Genomic DNA, 17,069 nt, shown 5'->3' on the forward strand with positions numbered 1-17,069 from the left:
GGGTGTCACAAAGTGATATCAGAGAGACGATCTTGAAACCCGAAACCAATGAACCTAATGAACATAGGGAGTCAAACTAAAATGAACCCGGGTAGAAGTTGTAGGAGTTAATGCAAAGACTTGGGAGATGTCTTAAAGTCGCGAACTCGCCCTACAATTTTGAACCCGGTCACTAAGGGGTGTGTGTCGGGATCGCTATGTGTTTACTTTGTGCTTTGTGTATCTATATAGTAATGTGTGGTATGAATCGGTGGATGCATGCATGTGGAGGATAGGAGGTATGAAGTAAAAGATGATGATTATGTGGTTTGTATGTTGATTGGTTGGAAGCATGATATTTGATTTATAACGTGGCATGTTAGAAATACGGGAGGAGAATGTTTTATTTGAGTATATAAAGAGATACGTATATATATATATGTTGTTATTTGTCGTTTTGCATAAAGGTATAGAAAGTTGGGAGTGTGAGTTCGAACATGCGGGTAGTGTACGAGTCTGCATGACTCGATCGAGTGGGGGGACACTCGATCGAGTAGGTGAGAGACTCGATCGAGTAGGTGATATGCGACTTATTTACACCTCATTTCCCTCTTTCTTTTATGCATTCCGGCTCATATCGAGTCGGTTTCGTGTGCCTTTCCTTGCATTTTGTGCTCAATCCCCGTACTTGTTGTTTTGTGTATCCTTTTGCAGGAACCGAGTCGAGTATAGAGGAATTGGGGCAAGAAAGGCATTTTAATGCCTTTACATGAAGAAAGGGGAGATGAAGGAGCTGAGGATAATCCTCTGCCGGCAGACCGGCAGCCGGCCCACCGGCAAGGGATGTGGCTATGAAGAGAAAAAGGAGGAAACCACCTGAGAAGATGTTCTCTGCCGGCAGGCCGGCAGCCGGCCCACCGGCAGGGAACACAAGTCCAACACTTAGGACTTTTTGAATAAGTTTTTGGGCAAGATTTTGTAGGACGCGCTGCCGGCATAGGCAGCCGGCAGCCGGGCAACCGGCAGAGGGCAGCTCTTATGAAGAAATTGAAGAAAATTCCAAGAATAAGAATTCTCTGCCGGCAAGCCGGCAGCCGGTCCACCGGCAGGGGATTACGCAACCTTTATTTTCCTCAGTTTTTGAAGAACGCGCTGCCGACACAGGAGGCCATCAGCCGGCCCGCTGGCACAGGAACACGCAGCACGCAAAATGGGCTTTTTCTCTTTTCCTCCCTTAATCCAATGATAGCCTATAAATACCCCCTCCTTAAACCCTTTGTACACACAACCCTAGATCTGAAAAACATTCCATATTTATTGTAATCTTTCCTTAATCAAGTTCTAATCTTTCAATAATTATTATTATTATTTAGTAAGAATTAGTTAGTTCAAGTAATTGTCAATTGTTTACACTTGTTTGTTGAAGATTGTATTGGGAATTTTGAAGGGTTTTCCTTCTTATTATTCAATCAAGCAATCATCTTTCCTTGTGTTGGTATATTTCCTCTCTTATTTACTTATTAATCATTTGTTTACATTTCTCTTGTCTTTCATAATTGTTATAACAATCATCATGTCTTCTCTTTATGTTATTTGTTCTTCTTCTCTTATTAGCATGATTATCTTCAATATGAGTGAGTAAATACCCTTCTAGGGTTTAGGGGGAGTCTATATGGAATTTATGGGCATGATTGTATGATTATTTGGGTCTTTGGTGAATTGTTTATCTATCTTTTTCATGCACACAAGGTGTTTGATGAATCGCATGAGTGAAAGTTTATGCCTTTTTTCATTATTGCTTAATTCCCCCATTGAATGAAAGTTTATGGTGGTCTTGTTGTATGTTTAAGAGAAGTGTGACACTTGATGAGAGTTACTTGTCACCTTTGGAATAATCAAGACATTGATTTTACATCTTAGGATAAACTCTTATCATAGACCCCTTGATTCATCATGTTTGCCCTTAAACCATTTAGATGACCCCGAAAGCCCTAGCCTATAATTAATCGTATTCATTTTCATCAACTTGTTTGTTCAATTCCTCTAGTAGTTAAAACCAAAACCCCTTCTTTTATTATTGATTAAACTTGACTCTAAGTTGAACCTAGTAGCAACCCACGCCGTCTTCGTGTTCGACCCCGACTAAATACTACATTTAATTGGGTTTTACAATTAGTTTTGATAGAGGGAAACCGCGACAAATTCTCACTAATCAAATGGCGCCGTTGCCGGGGATGGCGTTAGGTTATGCTTAGTTTTATTTAGAGTCTTTGCTTTAGTCTTATCTCAATTGTTAGTTTGTTTTAGTAGTTGTGTGTTCTTTGTAGAGTGTGTGATTTCTTGCCTTCCCCTAGTGTGTAAAAACACTAGGAGACTAACGGTTTGTCAAGTGCATGCCTAGAAGGAACCACCAAGCTCTTCTCTTCAACTCCGACCCCGAAAGGCTTTTTAGAACCTTGAGGACAAGGACCCTTGAGAGAGTTAGGAATAGTTCCCCTCAAGCAAACTTGGACCAACCAAATCCACACATCCCACAAAATATTGATACCACAACCACACTTCAACCAAACCTCACAATTGAGACTCTACTAGAAAACCCCTTTCATAACTTCCCTAATTATAATAGCCCAACTCAAACACCACCACATCAAGAAGCAAACCCACCACCACAAATGGCTCTTAGAGATCATAACCGGCCTAACCATAATGATTCATGTAACCCTATCAATTTCGGCACCTTGGCCCCAAACAACTTTGAAATGCATCCCGCCCAAGTCGGGTTAATTGAGAAGGACTTGTTCGGGGGTCATATTTAAGAGGATGCCCATGCTCATCTCCGGAAGTTTAAGAGGAAAGTTTCAATGATGAAGAAGAATGGGGTGTCCGAAGACACCTTGAGAATGATGTTGTTCCCGTTTTCATTGACGGGCAAAGCGGACCGATGGTTGAACATCCACCCACCGGATACTTTCACTACTTGGGATGCTTTGGCTAAAGCATTCATGGCCAAGTATTACCCTTCCTCCAAGACCGCGATGCTCCGTAACGAGATCCATACGTTCCAACAAGAGGATGGGGAGTCCTTGGGTGAAGCTTGGGACCGTTATCAAGACTTGATAGCGAGTTACCCCCACCATGGAATACCGGAATGGTACATCACTCAAACATTCTTCCAAACTTTACTACCAAGAACTAAGGAGATGGTAAATGCCTCCGCGGGGGGAGGTTTTGACCACTTGAGTGATGAAGAGGGCACGGCATTGATCAAGAAAATGGTAGATTCGGAGGCAAACTATGGTTCTAGAGGGAACATGCTACGAAGGAATGGGAAATTTCCTAAGGAAAATGCCTCCAACTCCGAGACAAATGCCAAGCTTGACTTACTCACAAAACAATTTGAGAAGTTTTCAAGAAATCAAGTGAATCAAGCCGCAACCTTATATGGGGCACCCATGGAAGAAGTGGCTCAAGTCTCAAGTTGTGAACTTTGTGGAGGAAGTGGTCATACTTATGACTTGTGTGGCAACAATTACAATGGGGTCTATGAAGAGAATGTTCAAGAGGTTAACGCTTTTCAAGCCTTTAACAACAATTCAAGACCCACAAAACCACCTTACAACAACCCAAATGTCTACAATCCAAATACCAATTTCTACCACCCCGGTTTGAGGAACCACCCCAACTTTAGTTACAAAAGCACCAATGTTCAAAACCCACAACACCTTCAACCACAAGCCCCAACCAACCAACCCGGTTTTGCTCAACAAAGGGGAATATTCCCTAACCCAAGACCTAATCCCGGAAATCAAAACCAATGGCAAAAAGACAATCAAAACCAAAATTATGGGAACCAAGCACAAGGATACCAAGATTTTGGTGGAAATCAAAGCAACCAAGGGTTTTACCAAGGGAATCAAGTTAATCAAGCAAACCAAGGGTTTGGGCAAGGGTATGTTCAAGGGTTTCAAGAGCAAGGTCAAGGATCAAACTTCAACAACAACAACGGTCCTAGAGCTAACTTTCAAGCGGGGCAAAACAACAACCAAGGTCCCAATGCTCGGTATGACTATGGGTTCCCTTTACCCATAGCCAACCAACCTCATCAAGAACCCCAAGGTCAGCTCTCTCAAGTTGAGCTATTGAAGATGATAAAAAACATGCAACTTCAACATAGCCAAGAGATAGCTAATTTTGCTAAAGCTACTCAACAAGAACAAGCGAATTTGAGGGCTACCTTCCTTAAGGACATGAGGGAAATGGAATCTAGGATGGCTTCTCATGCTATGGCTAACCCTCAACGGCTGCCCGGTTGTTTGTTGGCTCAAGGACAAAGCTCCAAGGATGCCTCAAATAGCCACCATGCTCATGCGGTAGTGCTAAGGAGTGGTGTAGAGCTTGAGGACCCCTACAAGGACCTTGTGGTAGAAATGGATGAAGATCCCATGAGGGATGAGTTGAAAGTAAATGATGAAGAGGAAAGCTCGCCCGTTGAACAATTGGGTAAAGCTAGTGAAGACAAGAACGGGAAGAAAGCATGTGAAGATTTGTCTAGAAAGGTAATTGAAGAGGGCAAGGATGTTGATGGGTATGTTGAAGACCTCCCTTATGAGGAGGAAGCTATTGAAGAAGTACCTTTACAACAAGCTAAAAAGGTAACAAAGAATTCGACCCCTCCAAAGGTATCTTCAAATTCCCAACTTGTTCCTAAAATTCCTTACCCTTCAAAAGCCATAAAAAGTAGGGAAAACCTTAAGTATGCCAAGTTTTGTGACATGCTTGAGAAACTTGAGGTTACCCTACCCTTTACGGAGGTGATAATGAACATGCCAACCTACTCAAAATTTTTAAAAGATATTTTGACAAAGAAAAGAGTCTTGGGTGGCCAAGAAATAGTGGCTATGGAAGAGGCATGTAGTGCTCATATCCTTAATAAAATGCCCACTAAGCTTGGTGACCCGGGAAGCTTTTCAATCCCTTGTGTAGTAGGTGGTGTGCCCATATCTAGAGCTCTTTGTGATTTGGGAGCAAGTGTAAGTGTTATTCCTTTGAAGGTTGCCAAGAGAATCGGCATTCAAAACCTTGCTCCCACCTCAATGACTCTCCAATTGGCGGATAGGTCCGTCAAACACCCTATTGGGGTGCTTGAAGACGTACCCGTCAAGGTTGGAAAGCTTTTAATTCCCGCCGATTTTGTTGTCCTCGATATTCCGGAGGATAGCCACACTCCCATCATCCTCGGTAGGCCGTTCTTGGCTACCGGGGGAGTTCTCATTGATGTGAAGAATGGGCGGCTAACCTTCCAAATTGAGGGCAACAATGTCGAGTTTAACCTCCCAAATTTGATGAAAGGTCCAAGTGTAGAAAGGTTGAGCACAATTGAGGTAATTGATGAAGTAGTGCATGAAGTAGCCCGTGACGAGGCGGAGATGGAAGAGGTTTTTCAAATCTCTTTGCATGATGAGGCAATGAAAGAGGATCATGAAGTTAATGATGAACTATTGAAGAAAGTGGAGGGCTTTCTCCCTCCAAAGGTACAACTCAAACCCTTGCCTCCCTCACTCAAATATGCTTTCCTTGATGAGGGAGAGGCCTGCCCGGTGATCGTTAATGCTAACCTAAGTGAGTCCCAAGAAAAGAAGCTTTTGGAAATCTTGAAAACTCATAGAGGAGCACTTGGGTATAGCATTGATGACATCAAGGGCTTAAGTCCGAGTTTGTGCATGCATAGAATAGTTTTGGAAGAGGGGAGTCAACCCAAGGTTGACGGTCTTAGGCGGATTAACCCAAAGATGGCCGAGGTGGTGAAAAATGAAGTGTTGAAACTCCTAGAGGCCGATATTATATACCAAATTACCGATAGCAAATGGGTTAGTCCGGTTCACGTGGTACCAAAGAAGGGGGGGATACAAATGGTTGAACAAGAGGACGGCACCACCCTACCTACTAGACGCGTGACCGGGTGGCGCATGTGTATTGACTACCGCAAGCTCAATGCCGCCACCCTCAAAGACCACTTCCCAATTCCCTTCATTGACCAAATGCTAGAAAGACTTGCGGGCCATGCGTACTATTGCTTCTTAGACGGTTATTCCGGGTTTTTCCAAATTCCCATCCACCCGGATGACCAAGAGAAGACGACCTTCACTTTCCCAATAGGAGTCTATGCCTACCGTAGGATGCCATTCGGGCTTTGTAATGCGCCCGGCACCTTCCAAAGGTGCATGATGGCAATATTTTCCGATTTCCTTGAAAAAAGCATGGAAGTCTTCATGGACGACTTTAGTGTCCATGGAGACTCGTTTGGGCTTGGTCTTGAGAACTTGGCTTGTGTGTTGAAACGGTGTGAGGAGCATAACCTCGTCCTCAATTGGGAAAAGTGCCATTTCATGGTGGAGGAAGGGGTTGTCCTCGGTCACATCGTTTCAAGTAGGGGTATTGAGGTCGATGGGGCCAAAGTTTCGGTCATAGAGAACTTGTCACCCCCTTCCAATGTTAAGGGAGTGAGAAGTTTTCTAGGCCATGCCGGGTTTTATCGGCGTTTTATCAAGGATTTTTCAAAAATAGCAAAGCCCCTAACCTCATTACTCCTTAAGGATTCCCCCTTTGTGTTTGATGATTCTTGTCTTGAAGCTTTTAATAGGTTGAAGAGAGCATTGGTCACGGCACCGATAATCCGGTCTCCGGATTGGAATCTTCCCTTTGAGATAATGTGTGATGCTTCGGACTTCACGGTTGGTGCGGTACTTGGGCAAGTTGTGGATAAGAAGCATCATGTGATTTATTACACAAGCAAGACTCTCGACCAAACACAATGTGGATATGCTACAACCGAAAAGGAAATGTTGGCAATTGTTCATGCCGTAGAGAAATTTCGACAATACCTTGTTGGGTCTAAGGTGGTGGTTTACTCCGATCACACCGCCTTGAGACAACTGATGGTGAAGAAAGATGCAAAGCGCCGAATCTTGAGATGGGTCCTACTTCTCCAAGAATTTGATTTAGAGATTAAGGATAAGGCCGGGTCGGAGAATGTTGTAGCCGACCACTTATCTAGATTGACCGTTGAAGACCATGGGATACAAGACAAGAGTGGACCCATCAATAAGTGGTTGCGGGATGATGGACTCATGGAAGTTACCGTCAAAACCCCTTGGTTTGCGGATCTTGCCAACTACATTGTGAGTGGTTTCTTACCGGATGAAATGGAACCAAGAGAAAGGCGGAAGTTGAGAAATGATGCTAGGAGATACTTTTGGAATGACCCACATTTGTTTCGCAAGTGTGGGGATGGAATGTTCCGGAGATGTATTTCAAGAGAGGAGGGTTTGGAGATTGTTGACAGGGTTCACAATTCCGCCTATGGGAGACACTTGGCCACCTCTAGAACAATTGCAAAGATCCTCCAAGGTGGTTTTTATTGGCCCTCCATGTTCAAAGACATCCACTACTTGGTTAAATCTTGTGATGCTTGCCAAAGGGTTGGGAACATTGGGAAGAGAAGTGAAATGCCCTTGACTAATATATTGGAGATTGAGCTTTTTTATTATTGGGGCATAGACTTCATGGGACCCTTTCCCAACTCTTGTGGAAATGAATACATCTTGGTTGCGGTGGATTATGTATCCAAATGGATTGAAGCGGTTGCCTCCCCCACCAATGATAGCAAGGTTGTGATGAAGCTTTTCAAAGGCACAAATTTCCCAAGGTTCGGAACACCAAGAGTAGTCATAAGTGATGGCGGATTTCATTTTCGCAAAAGTACTTTCAAAGCTCTACTTGAATCACATGGAGTGCGGCATAAAACCGCCCTTGCCTACCACCCTCAAACTAGTGGGCAAGTGGAGGTTTCTAACCGCCAAATTAAAGCTATCTTGGAGAAAGTCACCAACAAGAGCCGGAAAGATTGGTCCCAAAAGCTCCCGGATGTCTTATGGGCATTGAGAACCGCCTTCAAGACACCCCTTGGCACCACCCCGTATAAGCTTGTATACGGGAAAGCTTGCCATTTGTCGGTGGAGTTGGAGCACAAAGCTTGGTGGGCTCTTAAAGAAATGAATTTTGACTTTGATGCCGCTGGAGAAGTGCGCTTTCTCCAAATGAATGAGCTTGAGGAATTGAGATTGGAGGCTTATGAGAGCTCCAAAATTTACAAGGACCAAACAAAAAAATGGCATGATGGGAAAATCATGAAGAAAGAGATAAGTGTTGGGGACCTTGTTCTCCTTTTTAACTCCAAGATCAAGGTGTTTCCGGGCAAGCTCAAATCAAGATGGTCGGGACCCTTTAAAGTGATGAAAATATTTCCTTACGGTGCTTTCGAGCTTTGGAGTGAAGAAGGAGGAACGTTTAAGGTCAATGGTCAAAGAATCAAGCGCTACTATGACGGTGATAACAAAGGTCCCATTGAAGTGCTCTATCTCGGGGAACCCCTCCCCGAGGAGAGGGCCAATTGAAACTCTTGAAAGTGAATTGGTTTGGTGGTGTTCCACAAAAACCACCATTTGTAAATACCATGCATGTAGATAGAATTTGAGATAGTTTGGATTGAACATTCTTGACGAAGTTGAATTTGAAGGTGGAACCCCTAGCCTCGCCCAAGATCCCGACACGAACCGTCGGTTTGAAAGTTGAAAACTCGAAAAAATGGGCAAGTATAGGAATTGGAAATTGCTTGTTGAGGAATAGAGGAAAAACAAGTTGAAAATGAGGTGGTGTAACCCCCTGCCGGTGGACCGGCAGCCGGTGCCCTCCACCGGTAGCGCGTTGAAATTTTTTTTGAAGAAATTAAGCTGAGGAGAATTCCCTGCCGGCAGCCGGCCCACCGGCAGGGAAATCCATACTTATTGAAAATCAATGAGAAGTTAAAGGAGAAGAATCCTCTACCGGCAGGCCGGCAGCCGGCCCACCGGTAGAGGATCGCGCATTCAGAGGAATATTGAGGATTTGAAGAGGGAAGATCCCCTGCCGGCAGGCCGGCAAGCCGGCCCACCGGTAGGGGAAATGCTGAAAGCCTGAAAAAGGGTATAGGGGTACGCTCTGCCGGTGGACCGGCAGCCGATGCCCTCCACCGGCAGCGCGTGGCAGTTATTTTGACGAAATTTGGTTTTTGAAAAAAATTAAGGCAAATCCCCTGCCGGCAGGCCGGCTGCCGGTTCGCCAACCGGCAGGGAATCTCTTTTAACGCCCAAAATCAGCCCGCACACCCCATTTCTTCACTTTCTATTCTTGCTTTCTTCTTCACTTTCCACCCCTTTCTCCCTCATACCTCACTCCATTACCACCAATCTCACCCAAATCACCATCAAAACCCCTCCTCACCTCTTCCTACTTCATTCCTTTCCTCCTCCTTCCCTTCCAATCCCTCTTTCCTTCATCAAAAATGGCAAACAAGAGGACAAGATCAGAAATGGCGGAAGCACAACGGCTTTTGGTTGAAGCGGCGGCGAGTGACACTAACCCGGATCCCGACTTCCCGGATGTTGAGTTCGTCACACAAGAGCAAAAAGGTAAATTTATCTTGTTCAAAAATCGCCCCTTAACCCCGACTAAGTTCATTTGTAGACCGGCTATGAGAAATATGGGATTAGACGGAGAAACTTTTGAATTGTTTAAGGGTGTCGGTATGAAAGGCTTGTATGATTTGCACGAGGAAACTTATCCCCGCCTCACATGGGAATTCCTTAGTAGTTTCCTTCTTGATAAGCACCGACAAACCCGTATGGTCGAGCAAATACACTTCCGGTTGATGAACCGTGACCACTCCTTGTCCCTTGGAAGACTTTGCCGAATTTTCGGCCTCAACAACCCCCCGAAATTTAAGCCACCCGAGACCGCTCATTTTTCTAGGGTGTGGAAGGCCATTTCGGGATTGGATGACCAAACCGGCGTAAAAAGGCCGGAAATTGCGTGTCATAATGCCCCCATTCGCATTTGGCATCGTTTTGTGGGAGGTTCTATCTTTGCAACCCATGAGCCATGGGTTTTTCGAGTTACCGAATTGGAGATTTTGGGGTCTTACTTACTCACCACCCCGGCCCCCTATGAAATCAATGTGGGTCACCATTTGGCCCTCCATTTGCAAAAGCTTTCTAATTCGCCGGGGCAAAAAGTCCCTCTTCATGTGAGTGGGATAATAACCCGAATTGCCAAGTGCCTTGACCGCCCAGTGAGCTTGAACAACTTGAGGTGGATCCGGGGGGAGACCTACATCACCAAACTTTGGTTAACGAAGAACCTAGAATGGATTAAAACCAATCCTTTTGATGGGGTCGAGTATTGGCAAGTGCAAAAGAATAATTCCGTCCCTATTCCCAATGCTTCAAAATTCAAAATCAAGCCCGGAGAGGAATCCTACCTCCTTGAGATTGAGGAGGAGCCCGATGAGACCCGACCTCCCCCGACCAACCCCGTCACCTATGGTCGTGACAACCGGAGGGAAACCCTCTCCACTCTCCACTACTCCATGCCCTCCTTCCGACCACCTCCCACCATCCAACCTCAACCTTGGGGGGGTAATTTTGGTGAAGGCTCCTCAAGCAACGTCCCTCCTCCCCCGCCTCCTATGCATGTCGATTTGGTCACTTTCATGAGCGATATGCGGTTGGGCTTGCAAACCGCCGCTAGTGAGAGGCGGGGCATTGAACAAAGGTTGGATCGGATATATTATGACACCTCCGTGGGTCAATTTCCGATTTATGATGATTATATGAGGAGGAACTACGAGCACCCCTCCCATCTCCACCCCTCTTACTACCTTGAGCCGGATGGTGGTTACCACAAGGATGCGCGGTTTGTCTACACCGACATCAATATCCGGCCGGATTACTTTGCAGCCCCGGTTTTTCCCCCTCCCACTTCTCAAGAGGAGGGGCATGATGCTCAATGGTTCGGGGGTACACCCTCCATTTTCTCCAACCCCGAGGTTGGGATTGCCTCCGGGGCGGTCACGGGCGGCTTCATCTCGTCCGGCGTGGGTTTCGGCGATTCCACCGTTCCCATGAACACTGACGACTTCCTTAGGGAGTCCGCGTTTGGAGCGGTGGACGGGGATGACAATGATGATGATGATGATGACGGGGACAATGAGTCCTAAGAGGCCTCAAGTTGGCCTATCTTTGCTCCCTTCCCAATCCAAATGTCAAGTATGTTCCCCAACAATCCAAACTTCTCATTCATATTTAAATTTTGCATGCATTTACTTAGAAATTCATATAATTGCATTCATATAGGATTGCATTAGATTTCAATTTGTAATATATTGTCACATTTAGTTATTGCATTCATATAATATAGCTTGCATTGTATTTCAATATTGCATATAGGTTAGACCATGCATTGCATGCTTATTTGCAAAAACCACTAAAAATTTGAAAAATCGAAAATCACCAAAAACGCGTATTTCATTTTCGAATTTCCTCCACACATTCATTTCCATCGGAAATATGTAAATAAATAAGTGTGGGGAGGAAATTCCACCAATTTAAAAATACAAAAACATGTTATTTCTTTTCAAATATTCAAAAACCCAAAAACAAGTACTTCTCATTTTCCAACTTGCCCTCCCATGTAAATGAATAAGTGTGGGGAGGACCTAAAAAAAAAAAAAAAAAAAAAAAAAAAAAACCCAAAACATGCATTTTAATTTCCAAAAATAAAAATACCAAAAATATGTTATTTTTCTTTTCTTAAATTTCAAAATTACAAAAATATGTTCCCTTCTTTTACCTATTCTCTCCCTAAACTTGTTCCCTTGGCGACTTACTCGGGGACGAGTAATGCTTAAGTGTGGGGAGGGAAATATCCTTTGTGAATATTTGTTTATATTTGTATATACCTTTAAATTTGATAAAAATGCCTAAAAATTGAAAATTTTCAAAAATTACAAAAAAATATCTGCATTGTATATATATGTTTTGTCTAACCTTTGGCATAGCGCATTGACCATTTGAGGCCAAAAGGAGCTAGAAGACCGCTTGGTATAATCCTTCCTATCTCTTACTCTTTTTTACTATTCTTTCTTTTTGGTATCTTGGATATTTTGAAGGAGAATGGGAATTTTGTTGCCTTGGGTGTCTCCTTGGGAGACCATGTGGATTGTTTGGTGTTGATGCGTGCTGCTAGGATTAGATGTTGGTTGCATATTTATTTTCATGTCCTTTCGATTCGAGCTTGCATTTGTCAAATATATGTATGTGTTGTCTTTACATATAGTCTTGCATGAGTTTGTACATAAATGATTTGCAAAATCATGGTCGAGGAAGGGAACCAAGTACCCCCGTGATGAGCTGTTTGTCCAATAGTGCCTTCCCCCTTCCTGTGACTTGCACCCGTGACCTCTTAGTTAGCCGAGGGAAGCGGGCTTGACCAATGAGTTTGGGCCGACCTTGTGAGACCTAGGGCCGTAGGCTAGACCCAAGGCTCGACTTAGCTACTCAAAGGTAAGGGTAGAGCCTCCTAGGGTGGGTACATTCATACCCCGCCCTCATCTAGGTTTGAGAGTAGGCCTCCTCGTAAGGCGTGTCACATCTAGACGCATAAGTGTGTCGTTTTGTCCTTAGACCGCGAAATTGCTTTACGTTTTGTGCACGTGATATGAAGGAAAATCAGTTTGTATGAACCTCACATAGCCAAGTAGCCTTGTTTTGTCCCTTGCATTATCTCCCTTTTTGTTTCACCCCCTTTGAGCTTTAGCCTTTTCATTTGGCAAACCCACCAAAATAGCTACATCCCATAACCACCCTTCCTTAATCAAGAATTGGTCGGTTTTGTAGTTGTGTCGTAGGAGGTGATTTGGGTCTTTATGGTGGATGGTGTACATGTCCACTTGGGTCGGAATTCGGTGTATATTTGGCATTGTAAATAAGAGGTTTTGGGAAAGAAATGAAAAACAAAATAGAAAAGTGAAAAAGCAATGAAAAATTCAAAAAAATGAGTTACTTGTGTTGTATATATTTGTTGTGAAGAAAAGAAAAAGGCAAGCAACACCCCTCCTCATCATTAAACGGGGTAGAAAAAGCCGTTGCTAAAATAAGTGGGCAATTTGATGTTTTTCCAAAGTGAGTCGGGTTTACACAATTTTTGCATAATTTGGGAAACTGAATTTTTGTTAGGGTGTAGACGTTGCTCATGTGTTGAAATAAGAGGAGTATTTTCAAGTTTTTCCAGTTTGAGTTGGGTTTATGCAATTTTTGCATAGTTTTGGTAATCAATTCTATGTTAGGGCATAGACGTGTCTCGTGTGTTGCAATAAGAAATGGGTTTTTGGTGTGTCGGCCATTCTTGATTTGAACCCCACATATCCAAACGGTGCTTGCACCAATCCCGTTTTGACCTACTCCCTAGCCCCATTACCACCCTTGCTTCATATCGTGTGCACTTTACTTTTGTTTGCATTTCGTTGGACATAGGACGATCTTACACATTAGATTGCGGGCACGTTTTCGCTAGTCGAGTTAGGAGAGTGATTTTGGTTACTTTTTGCACAAAAATCACCTTGTTCTTTCATTGAGTGACGAGTGAAAACCGCGAGGATGTCGTTGCCTAGGTCCCCTTAGTCATGGGTCTTTATGGTTGAATCTCGCGTCGGTTCGGTAATTCTCTCATGGACTACTTTGTTTCTCCTTTCCCCGCTCTTGAATGTGTTTCTTGAGCATTGGTCACACGAGGGTTGCTTGAGTCATGCTTAGGGGGGTTGGCACCTCCGTTGGAACTTCTGAGACGGTACTCCCGACCACGACCACGTTTAGTTGCTTGAGATTTCGGCCACTTAGATGAGGAAAGTGGGCCATTTTGTTAGATGCATTCTATTGCTTGGTTACGTGCTTTCATGATAGTTGCATCGCATTTTTGTAGCAAGACCCAACTTGCCTTGCAATAGGGCACTTTTCCCTCATAAGTGTCAAATTGTGAGTTGAAGGGGCGTTGAGTGCGCTAATACTCGATCGGCTTAGGTAGTAGCTTAGTTGAGTGATGCTTATATTGTGAACTCACTCTCCATATCTATTATAGTAGGGACTTGTACATTGATTTTGGACTTACTCGAGGACGAGTAAGGTTTAGGTGTGGGGAGGTTGATATGCGACTTATTTACACCTCATTTCCCTCTTTCTTTTATGCATTCCGGCTCATATCGAGTCGGTTTCGCGTGCCTTTCCTTGCATTTTGTGCCCAATCCCCGTACTTGTTGCTTTGTGTATCCTTTTGCAGGAACCGAGTCGAGTATAGAGGAATTGGGGCAAGAAAGGCATTTTAATGCCTTTACATGAAGAAAGGGGAGATGAAAGAGCTGAGGATAATCCTCTGCCGGCAGGCCGGCAGCCGGCCCACCGGCAAGGGATGTGGCTATGAAGAGAAAAAGGAGGAAACCAGCTGAGAAGATGTTCTCTGCCGGCAGGCCGGCAGCCGGCCCACCGGCAGGGAACACAAGTCCAACACTTAGGACTTTTTGAAGAAGTTTTTGGGCAAGATTTTATAGGACGCGCTGCCGGCATAGGCAGCCGGCAGCCGGGCAACCGGCAGAGGGCAGCTCTTATGAAGAAATTGAAGAAAATTCCAAGAAGAAGAATTCTCTGCCGGCAGGCCGGTCCACCGGCAGCCGGTCCACCGGCAGGGGATTACGCAACCTTTATTTTCCTCAGTTTTTGAAGAACGCGCTGCCGGCACAGGAGGCCGGCAGCGGGCCCGCCGGCACAGGAACACGCAGCACGCACAATGGGCTTTTTCTCTTTTCCTCCCTTAATCCAATGATAGCCTATAAATACCCCCTCCTTAAACCCTTTGTACACACAACCCTAGATCTGAAAAACATTCCATATTTATTGTAATCTTTCCTTAATCAAGTTCTAATCTTTCAATAATTATTATTATTATTTAGTAAGAATTAGTTAGTTCAAGTAATTGTCAATTGTTTACACTTGTTTGTTGAAGATTGTATTGGGAATTTTGAAGGGTTTTCCTTCTTATTATTCAATCAAGCAATTATCTTTCCTTGTGTTGGTATATTTCCTCTCTTATTTACTTATTAATCATTTGTTTACATTTCTCTTGTCTTTCATAATTGTTATAACAATCATCATGTCTTCTCTTTATGTTATTTGTTCTTCTTCTCTTATTAGCATGATTATCTTCAATATGAGTGAGTAGATACCCTTCAAGGGTTTAGGGGGAGTCTATATGGAATTTATGGGCATGATTGTATGATTATTTGGGTCTTTGGTGAATTGTTTATCTATCTTTTTCATGCACACAAGGTGTTTGATGAATCGCATGAGTGAAAGTTTATGCCTTTTTTTCATTATTGCTTAATTCCCCCATTGAATGAAAGTTTGTGGTGGTCTTGTTGTATGTTTAAGAGAAGTGTGACACTTGATGAGAGTTACTTGTCACCTTTGGAATAATCAAGACATTGATTTTACATCTTAGGATAAACTCTTATCATAGACCCCTTGATTCATCATGTTTGCCCTTAAACCATTTAGATGACTGATACCCGTCGCTGTGAGTACCAAAGATAAAATTTATAATCTCCTATTAAGACTAACCTAGGCTAGTGGTAACAGGGTCGAACCACAAGGAGGCAGTTGTAAACTTTAGTTGATTTATGTTCGATCGAGGTAACTATTATAGGGGTTGATTTGAATTGGTCGACAGCTAAAGTGAACAAAGATAATAAACTAAATAAACGAAATAAACAGATAAAAGAAGGGTACTAGGATGGTCGGGTCATTATAGCTTCGGCGGCAGCAAACTAAGTCGGTCTGAATCAAACACAGGTAAGGCGGGAAATAAAGAGGTCCTCTCGGTCCACTCTTAACAAATAGCATCTCTCGATCTCGCTATAGGTCCCTAATGTCACTAATACTAACTTTCGCCCTGAAAAGTGACTAATGGTCTAAACTATACCTATCTTTCGATCTCAAAGACAGTTTAGTCGATTTAATTGACGGTCAAATAACCTTCCCTATCTTTCGATCTAATGGGTCGGTCACAAAATAGGTATCTAACTGGTCGCATGCATTCGATTTGTTAAATACGAGATTAAATTCAATTAAAACGAATACGAACCCTACGAGGTCAGTCGATCGACTGGACATGTTAGTCGATCGACCAACACGCGAGACAGTCCTCCCTAATCTAATGCCGCCTCTGCCATAAATCGCCTACATCCTAGCACTAAGGAATTAGCTACTCATGCTAAAGGTAAAAACAACAATTAAACAAATAACAATTATCAATCCATGCTTAAAATAAATAACAACGATGATAATACGATAATTGGCTTCGGGGACACTAACTATCAATTCTATACTAACAATGAAAGTAGAATAATAAAACTGAAATTAGAGCAGAATGAATACCGAGATTTAAGAGGAAAGATTAAGAACAATGGCAGAATTCCAATGCTACAATCAATATCCCAAACCCTAGATATCCGAATGAATAAAACTCAAAGTACTGTATATGAATAAAACTTAGATAAAAACTTGATATAAACTTCGATCATCAAACTGATAGCTTTGTGTTACGTTATATAGCAGCCAACGCAACAACTTATTTCCTAAACCTAAACTTCACGGGCTTCAAGATTCACGATCTCTCAATTCACGTCTGGAATAGAAATCTGGTCGATCGACTGATAATGCTGGTCGATCGATCGCTCCTCAAAGAAACAAGAGCTTCGAACTCGAGCATTGGTCGATCGACTGATGGTGGTGGTCGATCGACTGTCTGAGCTGCTAATTGACTTCTTAAAATATGTGGACTTGTCTTTTGGGCCTTGGATTGCGCACCAAGCTCGTTCCTTAAGCAATTCCTTTACGTCATTTGCAATGCAGATTACTCGGGGGCGGATTTGGCTCGATTTCCCGTTGAATTCTTCACATTTCTGCAATAAAGTACAAAATACGGAAGTAGACGGAAATAGGGAGAAATGTAGCATAAACTACACAAATGAGCTCTGAAATGCGTGTAAAAAGAGATGTAAAACATCATATAAATGACACGCATCAAACTTCCCCAAACCAAACCCTTGCTTGTCCCCAAGCAAGAACTAGACTCGATCTAATGACCTAATGGAACGAGTTCAATCTCAG

At 43.4% G+C, this 17,069-nt stretch overlaps 1 protein-coding gene and 1 non-coding gene across 2 annotated transcripts; one reads left to right on the forward strand and one right to left on the reverse strand.

The window, feature by feature from the left end:
• Positions 1-2,981: 2,981 nt before the first annotated feature.
• LOC141614301 (uncharacterized) lies at positions 2,982-6,060 on the forward strand. Its single transcript, XM_074433060.1, has 4 exons — positions 2,982-3,542; positions 4,125-4,658; positions 5,031-5,486; positions 6,025-6,060. The coding sequence occupies exons 1-4, from the start codon at positions 2,982-2,984 to the stop codon at positions 6,058-6,060; spliced, it is 1,587 nt and encodes a 528-aa protein (XP_074289161.1).
• LOC141615810 (small nucleolar RNA R71) lies at positions 3,015-3,121 on the reverse strand. The gene has a single exon (XR_012530206.1). It is a non-coding gene; the product is annotated as a small nucleolar RNA R71 (small nucleolar RNA).
• Positions 6,061-17,069: the final 11,009 nt, after the last annotated feature.

The sequence above is a fragment of the Silene latifolia genome, chromosome 11, assembly GCF_048544455.1.
Source record: "Silene latifolia isolate original U9 population chromosome 11, ASM4854445v1, whole genome shotgun sequence".
NCBI classification, from domain to species: domain Eukaryota; kingdom Viridiplantae; phylum Streptophyta; class Magnoliopsida; order Caryophyllales; family Caryophyllaceae; genus Silene; species Silene latifolia.

Coding starts and splice junctions, on each gene's coding strand:
- LOC141614301 (XM_074433060.1), top strand. CDS start 2,982: ATGGCCAAGTATTACCCTTCCTCCAAGACCGCGATGCTCCGTAACGAG. Junction 3,543..4,124: donor ATGAAGAGAATGTTCAAGAG/GTTAACGCTTTT, acceptor GAGCTATTGAAG/ATGATAAAAAACATGCAACT. Junction 4,659..5,030: donor AGAATTCGACCCCTCCAAAG/GTATCTTCAAAT, acceptor ATTCCTTTGAAG/GTTGCCAAGAGAATCGGCAT.